We start from the raw sequence: 16,760 nt of genomic DNA on the forward strand, positions 1-16,760 counted from the left end.
TCCTTTTGGTGGAAGCAGAAAATTCCTTCTCTAGTCCAATGTACAGATTTGTGATTCAGAAACTGATATGAGAAATCTGTTGAATTACGTGGTTATTGGGTTTTTTGGTGTTGGTTTTTTTTTGTTTGTTTGTTTGTTTTTTTTAAAGAGTCAGAGCAGTTCCAACCAAACTGACTGAAACACAGAAAGGCCAATCTATCAATGCTTATAGGAGTAATCAGATTGAGAAGATAATGATGTGTGATAGGTGTAAATACATGCACATGAGGGAGCAAGGGAAGCACGTGGATCAGGATTGCGTTGCAGCTATTTCATGGCTTCGATATCATTTTCTTCTCTGAAATATTTATTTGCCTTTTGAATTGTGAACAACATTCTTATTTGAGTGTCTTGCCATTTTCATTTCTAGATGGGAATGATGAGCAATCCAAGTCCTTATGGTCAGCCATATAGTCAGAATACTGGGCAGCAGATTGGAGCCAGTGGTCTTGGACCTCAGATGCAGAATAAGACTGGACTGCAAAATAGCTTACCACAGTTTCAAATGGACAAGAAGCCAGTTCCTGGGGCAGGAATGCCTAACATGGTAAGTAGAGTGAAAGATATCTCCAACAAATGCTGTGGCAAACTAAAGCAGAAGAATGTGCAGTGCTCAGATGCTGCCATGTTAGAAGTTTTGCAGCTGTGAATGCATGCTCTGAATCTACACATTACTTATTTGCTTAAGCTCCTAAAATGGCTGATATGGAGGAGAGAGCTGAGCTGTGCTCTATCTGTTAAGTTGCACCTTTACTTTTTACCCTTGAAACCCTATTAGCAGCCAAAATTACCTTTTGCTACCTGTGTGGGAACTTCTGCGCTCTTCTCCCATCCCTTCTCTTGTGTCTGGTTCACTGGGTTCCTTCTCAGTGTGGTTTTGTCTTGAGGATTGTTTTTCTGCTCGTACTTCTGATGCTTCTGGGAGAAGTAGTTCTTCTCAAATGTATTATTACATGTGGTAGTGTCTAGAAGTCCCAACTGGGTGTTAATTCCTGTTGTGCTCTTATGTGAGCATATGCAGTGGTCCTCATGTTACTGTGGTAGCGCTATTGTTCCCTCATTCCTCTCAACACTGAGACTGCAGCAAGGCTTGGAGAAAGGGGAAGTGAGTGGTGGAAAAAGTGGATGTCCCAAGCTTATAAATTACAAGCATTGGATTCAGTAGCTTGAATTTAGCAGTAGTGCCAAGTGCTGTGGAAGAGCAAGGGCTGAATGAGTTTGCTTCCTTATTCTAAGAGCCCGAATTGTTTAGGATGAAGACGTGCAAAGTGTCCCACTGTTGTTAGGTTGGGTTATTGTTTTTTTTTTTTTTTTTTTTTTTTTTTTTTTTTTTTTTTTTGTCATACATATATTCTTGTTTGTGAACGAAAATTGTGCTTCTGAATTTAGCTTGTGTTTGTCATTGCTTCGGATCTTAGATTGTTTATCTCTTGGGACTCAGTCCTTGACCTAAGTAATTTGCTGAAAAACACTCCCAGGTAAATTTGTATCTCTGAATTAAAGAAAGGGTGATTCCTTGGGTTTTATTTGTTTATTAAGTTGAGCATGAAACCATAGAATCCTAGTACTACCAGTTGGTTATATTAACCAATAAAGAACTTGCCAAAACTTACTGTCGAGCTTCTGTTCAATTCAGAGCATGTAACTCTTTTGAAGTTGAGTTGCTACCCAGCTGGACCTGGGAATGAAGAGTTGCTGCTATCTCTCTTGTCATTTAGAATGACGGACTGCAAAAAGCCAGCTACGGTTGTACTGGAGCTTAGAAAAGCCCTGAAAGAACTGAATAACTGGTAGAGTCTCCTTGTAAAATGAAAGGTTAATACTGCTATGGAAGAACTGGAGTTTAGGAATGCAGGTAGTTGAGCTCTAAAATAACTGGAAATCTTCATGAATGTTCCTTAAAACATTCTGTAAGTGAAGAGCCTGTTACAAAGTGAAGGCTTTTGAAGTAGAACAAGCAACACAGAGTTGCCTCTTTTTTTTGTTGTTTTTGTTTTTGTTGGGTGCTTGTCACAATTCATCTAGAAGAAAGAGGAAGTCTGAAGAAATAAACGTCAGTATGGAAGAAGTAGTAGGTGTTGCCTTACTTGACTTTAGTTCTCTGACATGCATTATGCTGAAGTGCTTCATCTTTAGCAGAGACTGGTAGGTGCTTTTCCTGCATGTATATGTACTAGCTTCCTGATGGAAAAAGGTTTCCTTAAGTTCCCTTTCATTCTCCTGTTCTAGAAATGATCGGTTGAAGTGCTTGGTAGAAGCAGGGGAAAATTTTTTCCTTCCAATTTTTGCCTTCCACTTAGGCAAGAATTATGGATGCAACTTCGTAGCTTCCAAAAGATGATTTGAGGCCCAAGTAGTCTTAATACTTCGTAGTTGGGCTAGCAGGAAACACTAAGCTGTGAGCATGTGCAAAGTGAAGTTCTGCTGGTCCTCTATAAGGCAAGAGCTAGAAATAGGGAGGGTATGACATGAGGAGGACGTTGTGGTTGGCAAGTGAAGTATTGCCAGCACTGTTATTAGGTGGTGTTTAATATGGATCATCCAGAACTACAGGTAGGTGGGATATTCCCTTGATCACTCAATGTAGCAATTCTTCATATATTTGTTTCTTTTTGGTGTTTCCATGCCAAATGGGCAATTTTTAAATAGATTTATTTCTGGACACTTCCTTTCTCTTTCTCCTTCGTTCAGGGTCAGCAGCAGGCTCCTCAAGTTCAGCAAGCTGGGATGGGACCAGCAGCTTCACAAGGAATGGGGTCTGGAGCTCCAACAGCAGATCCAGAGAAACGCAAACTCATTCAGCAGCAACTAGTTCTCCTCTTACACGCTCACAAGTGTCAACGGCGAGAACAGGCCAACGGCGAGGTGCGGCAGTGCAACCTCCCTCACTGCCGAACCATGAAGAATGTCCTGAACCACATGACACATTGTCAGGCTGGCAAATCTTGCCAGGGTAAGTGGGGGAGGAGTGATTATATAGATGTGGTCAACCTCTGCAAGACCAGAAGGGCTTATGGTAAAAGATGGAGAACAAGTGGGTGGCTTGGGAAACTGAATTTTTTTTGACCTGTCTGTCCCCTTAGGGATTCAGGTTATAACCTCCTCCTCAGTTTTTAAAAGTTTGGTCAAGTTAAGGCAAGATTACAGAAAGAAACAAATGAAAGTGTTTTGCTTAACTTGCAAACTCATTGTACCTTTTGGATGCTGTCTTCTGATAATAGCAGGCACAAAGGAGAAATATGTAAGCAGGAGTCTATTTCCCCTAAATGGAAGGGAGAAATCTTAAGCAATAGCTAGCCCAGAATTAAGGTGGTTCTGGCTCCAATGAACTCCTAATCGATCCTAGAAACCAAGGGAGATGTGTGCTCTTTTTGGTAGCCTAGTTGTGCCTGGGTTGTGCCAGTTGCTGGCATCTTAATTGCTTGATTCCATGTGCCTAACTCCTTATGTATATGGTGTTGTTCTCAGAACTAGGCTTAGAAATACAAGGTAGAGCTTCCAAGGAAATTTAATTAAGCCAATCTAGCTACATATTCAGGGCTAGATAATACTGAACTATGTCAATTAATCCTTTACTGTGCTGTGAAATCGATGTGTGCCCTGAGAGGAATAGTTACTCCCTACCTAGTTTGTATTGGCTGTGTGGAGGTGCTGGCATTAATTTGTAAAGGTTTCTCATTCCTTTTTTTTCTCAGTGGCACATTGCGCATCTTCTCGACAAATCATCTCGCACTGGAAGAACTGTACAAGACATGACTGTCCTGTATGTTTGCCACTCAAAAATGCTGGGGACAAAAGAAACCAACAATGTAAGTCTGTTGGGAAGCTCTGCATGTTGGGTAAACTGTAAAATGCATGTTGGGAGTTGTTTATACAACAACTTTGTTTGGTCTTCTTTGACCTGGGAATAGATAGTACAGTTGTCATCATGCTTTGGAGTGGCAGAATATTTTTCTGCAGCTGATAGCCAGTTTTTGTGGAAGCTTTCTAACTTTTCTAGAAGGAGAGTAGTAAGGGTGGACAAGAACTCTAGTGCTCTCAACCAGTTGGTTTGCTTTTCTCTGCCACTTTTTGGAGCTGATGATCTTCTGGAGACAGACACACACAGAGAGGGTTGTGCCATTTCAGCATTGATGTTCTGTCTTCTCCTGTTTTTCTTCTTCCCCTTTCTGAGTCCTTGGTCTTCCTGCCAAAATTTGCATGACTTCTGTCCTTTCGTTAACTGTATCCTCATGGTTCTTAATGTTATTTTGGGCTCTTTGCATGACATGAACTGGGATATTTCTTGTTCTAAGAAAATAACAAATCATGGCTGTTGAAGAGCTGAACCCTTCTGCTTTTAAACTCTGTGACGTGTGCCTCTGTTCTCAGTATTGAGCAAACAATGTCCTAAATACTTAAGGATTTTTTTTCAGCAGCTCAGAAGGAAAACAACGTTATTGAAATGACTGCTTGGGCCAAAATTCATTCTCTGTTTTCACAATGGCTTTTCCAGACCTGGCATCTTACTTGCATAGTCCTAGAAGGAGACATTTTGGTTCTGAACAACCGGTAGTCTCCTTCCTCTTTTTGTAGACCTCTTTGACTACCTCCCACTGTCCTTACTAACTTTGGTGCATCTCTTCCAGCACTACTGGGTGGAGCTGCAGTAGGACTTGCAAACACCGGCTCTGTGGGTGTGGGGCAGCAGACTACGCCCAGCATAAGCACTACCAGTCAGATAGACCCCAGCTCCATCGAGAGAGCCTATGCAGCCCTTGGACTAACCTATCAAGGGAACCAGATGCAGACGCAGTCTCAGGCTCAAGTGAAGAATCAGCAACAAGGACAGTCACCCCAGGGTCTGCGCCCAATGAATCCTATGAGTAAGTTTAACACTGACAATCGATTCAATACAAACTACAGGCAATTCTCCTGCACTATATCTGATGGAAATTTTGTTACCTACTACCTAATTACAGATAGTTAACGTGCAAAAGGTGTGAATTTGCAGTGTTTTTGACATGGAATATCAATCTGCTCAGTGGAACAGGGGTTTTTAGGGGGCCCAAATGCCTTCTCTTGGAAAACAAGACTTTCTGGGAAAAGCATGTTTTTTGGAAAAAATATTTTTGGGGAAAGGGACTAATTTTTCTAAAGCATGTTATTTAATGTTGTCTTGCAGCTTTATAATGATATTGTTATGTCAGTGTCAGGAGTTTTTTGAGTTTTTAATTGGAAATGCACGCATTAGAATGCCTGCATTCCAAGATGCTTCCTTGTCACTTGAACAGTAGCATTTCGTGTTTGTTTCTCAGATCTGCAATGTTAGTTTTAACAAATGAAAAGCAGTACGTTCCTCTCTCTGAATTCTGTCATATAGACTCATGTAACTGTAAACTGTCTGCATGGCTTATTGTAAAATCACACAAGATTGCATAGGAATTTAAATTTGATGTCTGTTTAATTGTGCCCTGGCTATCACTGGTGTCAAAGTAACCTTTAACCAGACATAGAAACCTCCTTCCAGACATAGATGCCTATTCCTTTTTACTGGGTACTCCTTTTAGCACTAATAAAAAGAAAAGTCAAATAGATGGGTTAAAAAGCTCTTGAAGATTGAAGAAGTGAAGCTTACCATAGAAAGGATAAGCTTGGAGAGTGTAAACTTTTCACTTGTTTCATTGTTAGGCATGGAGAATTAAAAAGGCTGAGGTAGTAGGAGTCATGCAATCATAGAATGGTTTGGGTTGGAAGGGACCTTTAAGATCATCTAGTTCCAACCATTGTGCTACAGGCAGGGATGCCTTCCACTAGATCAGGTTGCTCAAAGCCCCATCCAGCCTGGCCTTGAATGCCTCCAGGGAGGAGGCATCCACAGCCTCTGTGGGCATCAGCTCATGAACTGTGTGACAGCAGGGCATGTTTTGGCCAAAAATCAGGATTTGGTGAGGGCTCTGATCTGAAGAGATGCAGACCTAAGTAGATGGACAAATTGTTTCTGGCAGTTGAAAGAGAGAGTTAAAGCAAAGATTTGTATTTGTCTTCTACACCACCTTGCTCTCAGGTGGCAAAGTGGGTCTGGAAAGGATTTATTTAAAAAAAAAAAAAAAAGAATAGAGTGAGGGGAGGAACTAGAGGCAGCTATATGAAAAGGCTGTTAAACTGTTGGTTGTGCTGTTAAAGAAAGGTATGTGTAAGAAATACTCCTGCAGTACAGATTTGATAGGATTCGGGTGTCCTGAACATGTATAAAGAACTGATAATGGCTTCCATACTACTCAGCTTCACTAAATCATCTATTCAGAAGTTCCAGTCAGAAATAGGCTGCATTTCTCTTGAATCTTAACTGGTGTGTGTGGGCACTTTTTTATGGCAATTGAGGTTTGCTGTGATTCAGAAGAGATGGTGGTAGATAAATTACTAGAGCCTTTTCCTATAAAGGATTGCCAGTTTTCTTTTTTTTTTTTTTAATACCTGCACTGGATTAGTTGTAGGATCCTTAGCTGTGGAACAGGTGAGAGTGAACCTTGTCAGGTACAGGTTGTAGCTGAATCTTTTGTTTCGAATCCTTTGAGTATATGTCCTCTAAGCCTCTGAATCACAGGAGGAGCTTGTAAGGTAACAACAGAATTTGTAACACAGAACCTTCTGCAGGAGAGTATTCTGGTAGATACTATTGCAGAAAAGGGAAATTGCTTGTTGCTGAAAATTGCTGAAAAGTTCAGGAAGATGAGCATAAAATTAGTATTGCTGATGTTTCACTTGGAGGACACTGTGCTGTGCCTTGGACTTCAATTTGGTAAAAAGAAGAGGGTAAATAGTAAAGAGTAATTAAAGTACTTGCATTTTGTGAAAGGAGTTTAAAGTCTAGACCTCTGTTATTGCTGAACAGCTGCTAATCATGCACAGTAGCTATGCAGTTCATTTCACACTACTTACTTTTTCTAGGTGCAAATCCAATGGGGGTAAATGGAGGAGTAGGAGTTCAAACCCCCAGTCTGCTGCCTGACTCAATGTTACATTCAACCATGAATTCCCAAAAGTAAGTTGACTAACTCTTTGCAACCCAGTGATTTGATTCAGCTACAGCTGCTAATGATTGCTCGTAACAAATGAGATGAACATGAAAAAGGTGTATGTTAAAATCTTGTGTGCTTATACTTGAGAGGGTCAGAGCTGATTGTAGCTGCTAAGGACAGTTGAAAAAGAAGCCTTGTAGTTGCTATATCTTTGTTTTTATCCTTTCTAGAGATCTGTGTGTCCATTTTAACTTTTGCACTAAATGCTTGCAAACTGATTTTGTTAAGCCACAGAGGTTACAGACACTGTCTGGGTTAGTAACTGGGCAGATCGGAAGCACCCACTGCTGCATTTACTAACAGAGATGGCATACCACAAGTCTGCTGTTGGTCTGCAATGGGGCTAAGGGGCAACTTATTCACTGAGGTGTAAAAATGATCCTTGTGCTTAATAGTCTCATGGCACTTTTTGGATAAACAGTGGGATAAATTCCACTGATTGTTGTCTCTCCCTCTGCATTTTGTAGCTTTTGTTCCCGTTTTCAAAATCCTTGGATAGCACAGCTTGTACTCTTCTATGGCCCTCTTTAATCCTGGGAGGGGTGCGTTGTTTTGGTGTCTGTGCTGCTGTTTCTGCACAGTTTGTCCATTGATTAGGGAATGGCTGAACTAGCACTTTGTACTAACATTATTCTAAAAGAGGCTCTGACTGTAAGATGACTAAGCTTGGGCTGGGCTTCCATCCTCAAATTCTTACTCTGTTTTTGAAGCTCCATGATGAGTGAAAGCGCCAATGTTGCTAGTCTGGGTGCTATGCCAACAGCTCAGCCATCCAATACAGGAATTCGAAAGCAGTGGCATGAAGATATTACTCAGGATCTCCGAAATCATCTTGTTCATAAATTGTGAGTAGCTAATAACAAACAAGGGGCTGGGATGTGGAGCATATAAGGGTCAGTGAGAAAGCAAGGCAAGAAGCATGATGGAGATGTTCTTGCTTTTCTTCTCCTTCGTGGAGATGGATGTGCTGCTTTGGGGTTATTGTCTTGGAAATGTTCCATTCCATACTCAACCCATCAACACACCAGGAGCATTGCTTGGGGACAGCAGCAGTGCCTCAATCCCTCAAAAATTTGCTTACTGCGTTGTGTTCCCATCAGTTGGGGTTGGTGCTGAGGTGCTGAGGTCCAGGTTTGGAGACATCCTAATAGCTGGCATGCTTTTTCTTCAGAGTCCAAGCCATATTTCCTACACCTGACCCTGCAGCATTGAAGGATCGGCGTATGGAGAATCTGGTGGCATATGCCCGGAAAGTGGAAGGCGATATGTATGAATCAGCAAATAGCAGGGTGAGATGCTGTCCTCTGTCATCTGGTTTCATCTCTCTAATCCTACCTGGTAGTGGTTGGAGAGGAAGTGGGGTGGAAAGCAGAGTGTCCCAGGGCTGCTGGCTTGAGTCTAGGAACCAGCCGGCTTGCAGGTGTGCTGGGAATTGGGGTGGTGCCTGTTGTGCAGTGCTGTGCCTGAAACGTTCTGGATGAGAAGAAAAACTTTGTGTGGTGCCCTGATGGTTGCCAGAAATGCTCTGACCAATGCCTGTGTTTGCCCACCAACCTCCCTGGCAACCCTGCAGAGGGGAAGCTTCCTTCCTTCTAAGCTGGAATGTGCATGTGGAAGGATGTCAATGTGACCTGTTGCCTTATTTTAACATGTCTCCTTCCCTTTCCTGGATCATATTCCTCTCCCAACAGGCAGAGTATTATCACTTGCTAGCTGAGAAGATCTATAAGATTCAGAAGGAGCTGGAGGAAAAGCGAAGAACCAGGCTGCAGAAGCAAAATATGATACCAAGTGCTCCGGGCATGCCACAGGCTCCTGTGAATCAAGGGCCCAACATGGGACAGCCTCAGCCAGGGATGTCTGCAAGTAAGAACAGTTGGGTTAGTTACTGCTTGGTGTGGGTCAAGTATATAATGTTTTGCAGAGTTACACTGAACTTATTCATCTCTGCTTAGGAGTACTTGCAAAATCTTTGCCTTGCTTATTTGTTAGTTAATGACCATGGATTATCTAAAATTATTTGGTCTTGTGGGCCATAATATTATGGGCCAATAATATTGAAGCATCCTAACCCTTTATGCTAGATTAGAGGAGATGGAGGACATTGTAGAACTTCAGTCTCATTAGTCTCACCTCTAGAATTGATTGATAGTAACTGAAGTTACCTTTAACAAACATGTTTTAGTAGTATGTAACTGTCTGGTGTTTAAAATGATTATTATAGCTGCTGAGCAGGAGTTCTGATAATTGAAGTGTTTCCCCAATTTATATTACTTATGCTTTTGAAAGTTTAGATAGTGCTTGCCCTATGCCATATTTATTTATCCTGTTTGGTGTTCTGTTTTGGCTTGGGTTTTTGAACAGATAACTCTTACAGTGTACAGTAACAACCAGATTTCAGTATTTTTCCCCATGTAGCTGTCTTGTGTTTCACAGTAGTTCTGTTACTTGACACTCCTAATTCTAAACAGATTATTATTATTATTATTATTATTATTATTATTATTATTATTATTATTATATTTCCTTATAATCAGGCAGTTGCTTATTAGAGTAAAAATGACTTTGGAAAGGAGCTAATGATCAAAATTGTAATGCTACTGAAGGCTATTATCTGTTTACAGCATTAGGAAGTTATGAGACACAGTAGGCTTTGCCAGGTAATAGGTGAAAACAAGTAACACTTATTCTTGCACTTGATATTTCTCCTCCATTCATTCATTCCTGCGTGTTTTTAGATACTTCACAGTTAAGAACTGAGTTCTGAAGACATCTAATTGGAATAGATGTATAGCTGTCAATGGCACTATAGTAAATTGTCTTAAGAACATGGAGTCAAAATCAGAATTAGACAGTTGAGGAGGCAAGAATCTTGAATTATTTTTCTTATGCTGCACGATGAACCAGTAGTTCCAGTGTTATGCTACAAGGAGCTTAATCTGAGGAGGTTTTCTCCTTTTTGAATATGAATGTGTCTTGGTAATTCCAGTCTGGATCTTTTCATACTTGAACTTAGAACTGGATTTACCAAGATACCTTACCAAAAAGCAGTAAAGGCCTTGAAGATTGGTACTATGAATTTATTTGCAGTAACTTCCTCTAGATGATAGGATACTACTTTCAGGGGTAGATGTGATATTTTGGTTGTTTATCCCATATGCTAGAATTACCAAACTTCAGAGGCTTGATGAATACTTCAAACCATCCCATTTTTATAGTATTTTCAATAAGGAAGGGGAATAACAGTGTAGAGTGGTTTGTAGAAATTCTTGTGGTCTGGAATGTTCGCAAGCTGCTGAGTTTGTCATTGTACCTCAATAATATATGTCATATTTGTCCACGTTTCTAAAATCTGGCTGTAAGTCAATGTTTGTAGTCAATTGGGTATCAATTGGGTTTTGCTTCATACTTGAGGAACTCTGAAGTATGTTTAGAATTACTGGACAATGTCCTTTTTTTTTTTTTTTTTACAGGAGGATTTTCATTTTCACTAGAATGTTTTCTCAATTAAAAAGCTGGTAGTTTCTAAATGCTGTAATCTTATTCCAGTATCTTTTTTTACAGATGGTCCTATAACTGACCCAACGCTGATACGTGCTAATGTGCCAAACCAGATGATGAATCGCATGCAGGCACAGACAGGTAAGTGTTATAAGAAAATTTGTTACTGTGATGGTAAAAGAATCTTGGAATTAGGCAGCCTTTGTTTCACCTGCTATTTTCCCATTTGACCTGTGCAGGATGCTGTAGGGGGCCTGCTTTGCAGAGGGGTTGGACTCAGTGATCTCTTGAGGTCCCTTCTAACCCTTACAATTCTGTGTTCTGTGTGACCAAGAAAACAGATCTGTACTTTATGTACATAAATGTGTGTGTATAGATATATTTCTGTGTGTTTCTGTGCACAATGTTGTTTCATTTTCTTGGAAATGTGTTTCTTGTTAGCTGCTTGCTTTGTTAAATGAGGAACTTTATTTATTTATTTATTTTAAAATGTTTTTATGTGAACATGAGATCAGCTTAGGGTGAGGGCATGTCCAAAGCAGAGGGACGATGCTGAAAATTGCTGCTCTGGGGTAGAACCTTGGTTGCATTTTCAAGGAGTATTGCAGCCAGTATAAAAAGCACTTAAATGAAGATTCACAGTCAGAATTTCCAAGAAATGAACTTCTAGTAATTCAGATAATGCAAACTATCACAAATTGTATGTAGGAACAAGTCTTTCAGGGGAAAAAAGCCAGTATGTATTCTGAAGTAGCTTGGATACTTAGTACTTGAAATTGTTCTGTTAACTGGCTGATAGGATATTTTCATTACGTGCTTTCCATTGCATGCTCGAAAATTTTTTTCTTTAAAAAAAAAATAAATAGAGAAGGAGCTAACAGCATTCTCCAAATGTTGAGTGGTGCCCAAAGGATAATTCAGGCCTCTGTTCATAAGTGGGTTTTGTTTGTTGTTGATTATTTATTTTTGGCACCAATGCACAGGAATGAATCAGTTTGGCCACATGAACATGCAGCTGTCACCGATGGGACCCCGGCAAACCCCTCCTCTTCAGCACCCTGGACAGCTAAGCCAGGCCGGGGCCATGAACCAGGTCAGTGCGCTTCCCTTCATCCTGGCTATTCAGCTCATGGGTTTGCTGCCGCTGTGCTTTCCTTACAATAAGCAAACGAAAACAAATAAGATTTTAAACATTATTCCTGTGGTCTGTAGGCACTTTGGCTCCTTATTTTGCAGTGCAGCAGAAGATGTGTCTGGTCTGTGGTCAGCCTTGGTGATTTAATTAAAAAGACGTATAATTTCCTTCGCTGAAAACTAAGTTTAAGTGGAGTTTGGGGCTGTTGCTTGCCTGAAACAAGGAACAAATTGAAGTCACAGTCTGAAATCAGGATCCCTTTGCTTGGTTGGCAGATATCATAATTTCTATCTTTTGAGAGTCACATTAGACTTTCAATATTGTATCCTATGTCTAAGTATCAAGCAACCATTTTTGCGGTGAGATAAATGTTTTTGTAAAATACTACAAAAGTATATGAAATTAGTTCTTTCTTTCCAACAGATGGGATTTCCTTCACGTATGCAACAACCAGGAGTTGGCCAACCTTCTGGTCAAAGTCAATTTCTGCAGCAGAACCCATTCCCTGCTTCTTCCCCAGGAATGAATGCAGCAAGCATGCCTATGACACAAACTAGCAATCAGACACCAGTTTCTCAAGTAAGTTTCTGATTTCTGAAGTGGTGTTAGGCTCTGTCATATGCTGTTTTTATTGTTCAAGTTTGTCATAATGAAGAATAATTTGTTTTCTCAAGATGCTGTTGGATCTATAATAAACTGAATTCATTTATTGAGACTCAGCATTTTCCTGGCTGTAGTGCTGGTAGTGGCAAGGGTGAAATATTGGCTTGTTCTCAGGCTTAAGTTTAAGTGGAGAGAATTACTTAAGTTTGTTTCTGTGAAGGAAAGAGCTTGTTGCTCAGCATGTAGTAGTTAAGAGCAGCAAAGCAGTAGAGCCTGAGAAATTAAAAGAAACTGGAAGAATAAGTCATAAAAAGGCATGTCCAACCACAGCCATCAAATGTATTTTGCTGCCGTTTGGGGAATAGGAGGGTTGTCACTACTAAAGCTTGGAACTTCCAGTCTAGCAGTTTCTTTTCTGTCCTTTCCCTCTCCCTTTTCAGTGAGAACCTTTCAGGCCAGGAAGAAGTAGGGAACGTCAGTTTGCTTCTCGTTGATGCTTCTTCCTAGTTTGCAGGCAAGATTATTATGAAGTGACAGCTTTTTTTCTTAACCAGTACATCTTTTTGTAATCTCATAGTGCAGTTACAGCTATATGTATTTCTGATGATAAATCTAGTTTCTAGTCTTGGGGGTGGGGGCGTGGGCACACTGTATTTGAATCCATTCTTTCTGCTGTGATGTATCGCCCCGTATTCAGGATGTATATATCTGCATTTTTAGAAAGAAATGTTTTGCAAACTGCAAGTGTAGGCGTGCTGCTCTTTGAATGTATCAATGAGTATTATTTACTCTGAAACTTCTATTTTAGAGCTGAGTACACTACAAAACAGCTGTATGTTCAAGTGACGCAAAATAAAAAGCCCGTTTCTCCTTTTGAAGTAGATGTTTTAAGTTTGTCACTTTTTGAGAAAGTATGCCAGTAACTGTGGGAAAGCAGCCATTTTAACAGTACTTAGACTCCTTTTCTATTTGGAGTCATTGCAGATGTGTACTTGTTTTCCCACAGGCACAAATGAACAGCTCTTCCTGTCCTGTGAATTCTCCTGCCATGGCTCCAGGTTCTCAAGGGAGTCACATTCACTGCCCACCTCTTCCACAGCCTCCCATGCACCGAAATTCTCCTTCTCCAGTACCCAGTCGAACCCCAACACCTCACCATACACCTCCAGGCTTAGGATCGCAGCAACAACAGGCAGCAGCAGCTGCCACCACTGTCCCCACCCCTACTCCTCAGGCATTGCCACCCGGACCGCAGTCACAAACTATGCATCCTCCTCAGAGGCAGACTCCAACACCTCCACAGGCACAGCTGCCTCCACAAGTCCAGCCTCCAGTTCCTGTTACGCCCTCTGCAGAGCAGCAGCAGCAACCCTTGTCACAGCAGAGTACAACGGCATCGGTTCCCACACCAACAGCACCACTGCAGCCACAGCATCCCACAACACCTGTAAGTAAATGTTTTAACTGTACAAATGGGCAGATGTAAGGTTTAGGATCTGGTCTTTCCACAGAGGAAGTAATTTTTTCGTGCATGTTGAGAAATTCACAGTGAAGTGTACATACAAGGCCTTTAGTTACGTCTGCGTATGCATAGTGGTGGCATACAGTAGGGAAACAATATGAAATTATATACTAGGCCTTCCAGTGCATGTCTGTTGTGTTTTCTTCTGTAACTAGACTTGTGTTAGCAGTATGCACTTCATTTAAGCAAGTGTAAGTATAAAAGTGCATTTAAACTTAATGGAAATAAGGTTATAGGTAGATCAGGTAGATTAGAGGTAGATCAGAGCAGAGAAAAATAATAAGTTAATTAGAAGCCTGTTTGTAATGGATTTGTTTTGTTTTGTTTTGTTTTTTTTTTACCTCTCAGCTGTCACAACCAGCTGTAAGCATTGATGGGCAGGTGTCTAACCCCCCATCCACCAGCAGCACAGAAGTGAACTCTCAGCAAACTGCAGCAGAGCAGCAGCAGCCACCTTTGCAGGAAGTGAAAATGGAGATAAAAGCAGATGAAGGGGAACCAGAACAAACAGAGCTGCAGATGGAGGAGAAATCTGAGGTGACTTTGGTTTGTTGTTGGGGAGAATATCTACTATTGTTAGCTCCTTGGTCTCCATGCAAGGTAGTCCTTCTAGACTTCAGTGAGGGAATTGGATACTACCTGCTGCTGTGGTTTTGTCATCTCCCTTACCTCTTTCTAAAGAAGGGTCTCTGTTTTGTGGTGAAATTATGGTAGAAACCAGCGACCACAAGAAGGGCTGTGATAATGTGGTTGGAAGTGTGAAGTTTTTTGGTAAATGCTAATGTAAGAAGGTGCTCAAGATGCGCCTTTCAATGTTATTGGCACTCTTTCTTGTTAGAGTAGTGGCTGTGTATGTGACAGGCCGTTGTAGTGGGTTGTGACAATTTATTGTGAGGACAGGTGGAAGCGTGACTTCTTGCAGCTGAAGTGCAGGAGAGACAGTCAGAACTGCCTGAGCAGCAAGATCCGTACCTCTTTGCTTGCTTGCAGCTCAGAACTGGTTAGCAGCCCATCACTGCCACTCCTGTGGTGGTAAAGATATGCTCTGGCACGTTGGATCAAGTTTTAGGCAAGATGCGATTGCAATGTAGACAGCCTTAATCCTAGAAAAGAGCAGTGGGCAAGTGGTATGTAGGTTTATAGGACTGAAACTTGGGTGACTCTACAGGCAGCTGTGACAGGGTCTAATCTACTTTCCAGGTTAAAGTAGAACCAGCAGTGGAGGAATGTAAACCAGACCCAATGGAACAAGAAGAGAAGAAAACAGAAGTGAAGACTGAAATGACAGAGGGAGAGGAAAGACCTACAACTCCAGCTACTCAGTCTTCTCCAGCAGCAGGGCAGTCTAAGAAAAAAAGTAAGTAGAAACACTGGCTGAATTTCATTTATCTCCCTTAGAAGTGTTGAGAGAGAGAGAGGAGCTTTCTTCGTCAGTACTCAGTAGGCTTACATGAATTGTTTTTGTGACTCTTGGACAACAAATATTTAATACATGTAATTGTCTTTTGTCAAGTTCTTTATAGCTCTAGTATTATGTTAAGTGTTAGAGAAACTGTCAGTACAGTAGAGTTTGGAGTGACTGTGGCAGACTTTCTAGACAAGCTTATTCCTGTGACATCAGGAAGGAATATAAATTTGCTTTTAAATTTGATGGTGTCGTTCTCTGATTAAATCCTTCTTAATTATTTTCACCATTTCCTTGTGTTCAGATGATTGTTTTAATATCCTTCTCAGAATGCAGTGTTATAAGGATAAATAAGCCCTGCAAGTGTCTTATACTTGTTGCCTGTAGTCTTTTTACACACCACGTCTTTCCAGCATGTTTCTTCCTCCTTACAGCTGTTTCTGTCTTTCTAATGTTGATTGTTTTTCGAAAGTTTTCAAGCCAGAAGAGTTGCGGCAGGCACTTATGCCAACACTGGAGGCACTTTACCGTCAGGACCCAGAGTCTCTTCCATTTCGACAGCCTGTGGATCCCCAGCTACTAGGAATTCCTGTGAGTGTCTTAGCAAGATACTTTCCTGACTTTAACTCAGAACTGTTCTCAGAACATCTGCTTCAGACCAACTGAAGTCAGTCTTGCTTCCTTTTCTGTGTTGATGCGTTTGAGTAGGTTTGACTTAGACAGTGGAACATGTGATGTTTGAGTCAAGAAAATGGGTTTTTTCAAAGGTTTGTTCAGTTCTTTTTACCTTCTGATGAATAAGCACACATGCCACTCATTGAGGTGACTGTTAACAGATCCTGATGTTTTGAGGCCTTTTGTGGTTCTTCATTCCTATGAAGATATTCTATTGATGAGATACACCTATGAAATGCAATGTATGTAAATATGTAGAAAACTGATTATGTAAAAACTTAAGCAGATGAAGACCGCTTCAGAAATAGATAATACTCACTGATTAAGCTTACATTAGCAAAGAGGAGGCTACTGAGCTCCTTGTTTGTGTTGAGTTTTGCACTTGCTTTAGAGCTGTGTTTGGCAGACATGAGTAGCCTTTAAGGGTCTGTGTTTTAAAACTTCTTGATTGACCACACCACTGCATTTTTATACACCTATACGTGTACATAGTCCTGTTTAAATGCTATGAGTGACATTTTTTGTCTGAAATATTTTCACTTGGTTGACTTTGTTGGTTTTTACTGCTTTTTTTAAATTGCAAAAATGCAAGGCCTTCTGTAGTAGAAGCAAGTATAGGTATTTCTCATGTTCTTAAACAAGCTCTCAACTGGTTGTTGTATTTGGAGGACTTTCTTAAGAGAAACAATCCTATAATTGATGAGGGGGATTGGGAAAAGGCTTTTAGATGGAAGATGAATAGGAGGAAACATGGAATTTTTTATCATCTAGTACACGTATTAGGTTTTGTTATTTGGCTGGTCTACTAAGAACAGTTCT

At 40.8% G+C, this 16,760-nt stretch overlaps 1 protein-coding gene across 1 annotated transcript in view; it reads left to right on the forward strand.

Moving 5' to 3' along the window:
* The first annotated feature begins 369 nt into the window (after positions 1-369).
* LOC122170268 (histone acetyltransferase p300-like) overlaps positions 370-16,760 on the forward strand; it is a 36,269-nt gene continuing 19,878 nt past the window's right edge. Inside the window, exons 1-15 of the mRNA XM_042836978.1 lie at positions 370-586; positions 2,731-2,992; positions 3,735-3,848; positions 4,668-4,904; positions 6,970-7,063; positions 7,811-7,945; positions 8,272-8,389; positions 8,792-8,966; positions 10,665-10,742; positions 11,585-11,694; positions 12,160-12,315; positions 13,346-13,786; positions 14,210-14,398; positions 15,062-15,218; positions 15,739-15,857. Coding sequence (XP_042692912.1) covers positions 410-586; positions 2,731-2,992; positions 3,735-3,848; positions 4,668-4,904; positions 6,970-7,063; positions 7,811-7,945; positions 8,272-8,389; positions 8,792-8,966; positions 10,665-10,742; positions 11,585-11,694; positions 12,160-12,315; positions 13,346-13,786; positions 14,210-14,398; positions 15,062-15,218; positions 15,739-15,857 — 2,562 coding nt within the window. The 5' untranslated portion in view covers positions 370-409. The remainder of the gene's footprint in view (positions 587-2,730; positions 2,993-3,734; positions 3,849-4,667; positions 4,905-6,969; positions 7,064-7,810; positions 7,946-8,271; positions 8,390-8,791; positions 8,967-10,664; positions 10,743-11,584; positions 11,695-12,159; positions 12,316-13,345; positions 13,787-14,209; positions 14,399-15,061; positions 15,219-15,738; positions 15,858-16,760) is intronic.

The sequence above is a fragment of the Centrocercus urophasianus genome, unplaced genomic scaffold (genome assembly GCF_019232065.1).
Source record: "Centrocercus urophasianus isolate 14NV4802_14NV808 unplaced genomic scaffold, USGS_Curo_1.0 seq_653, whole genome shotgun sequence".
NCBI lineage: Eukaryota > Metazoa > Chordata > Aves > Galliformes > Phasianidae > Centrocercus > Centrocercus urophasianus.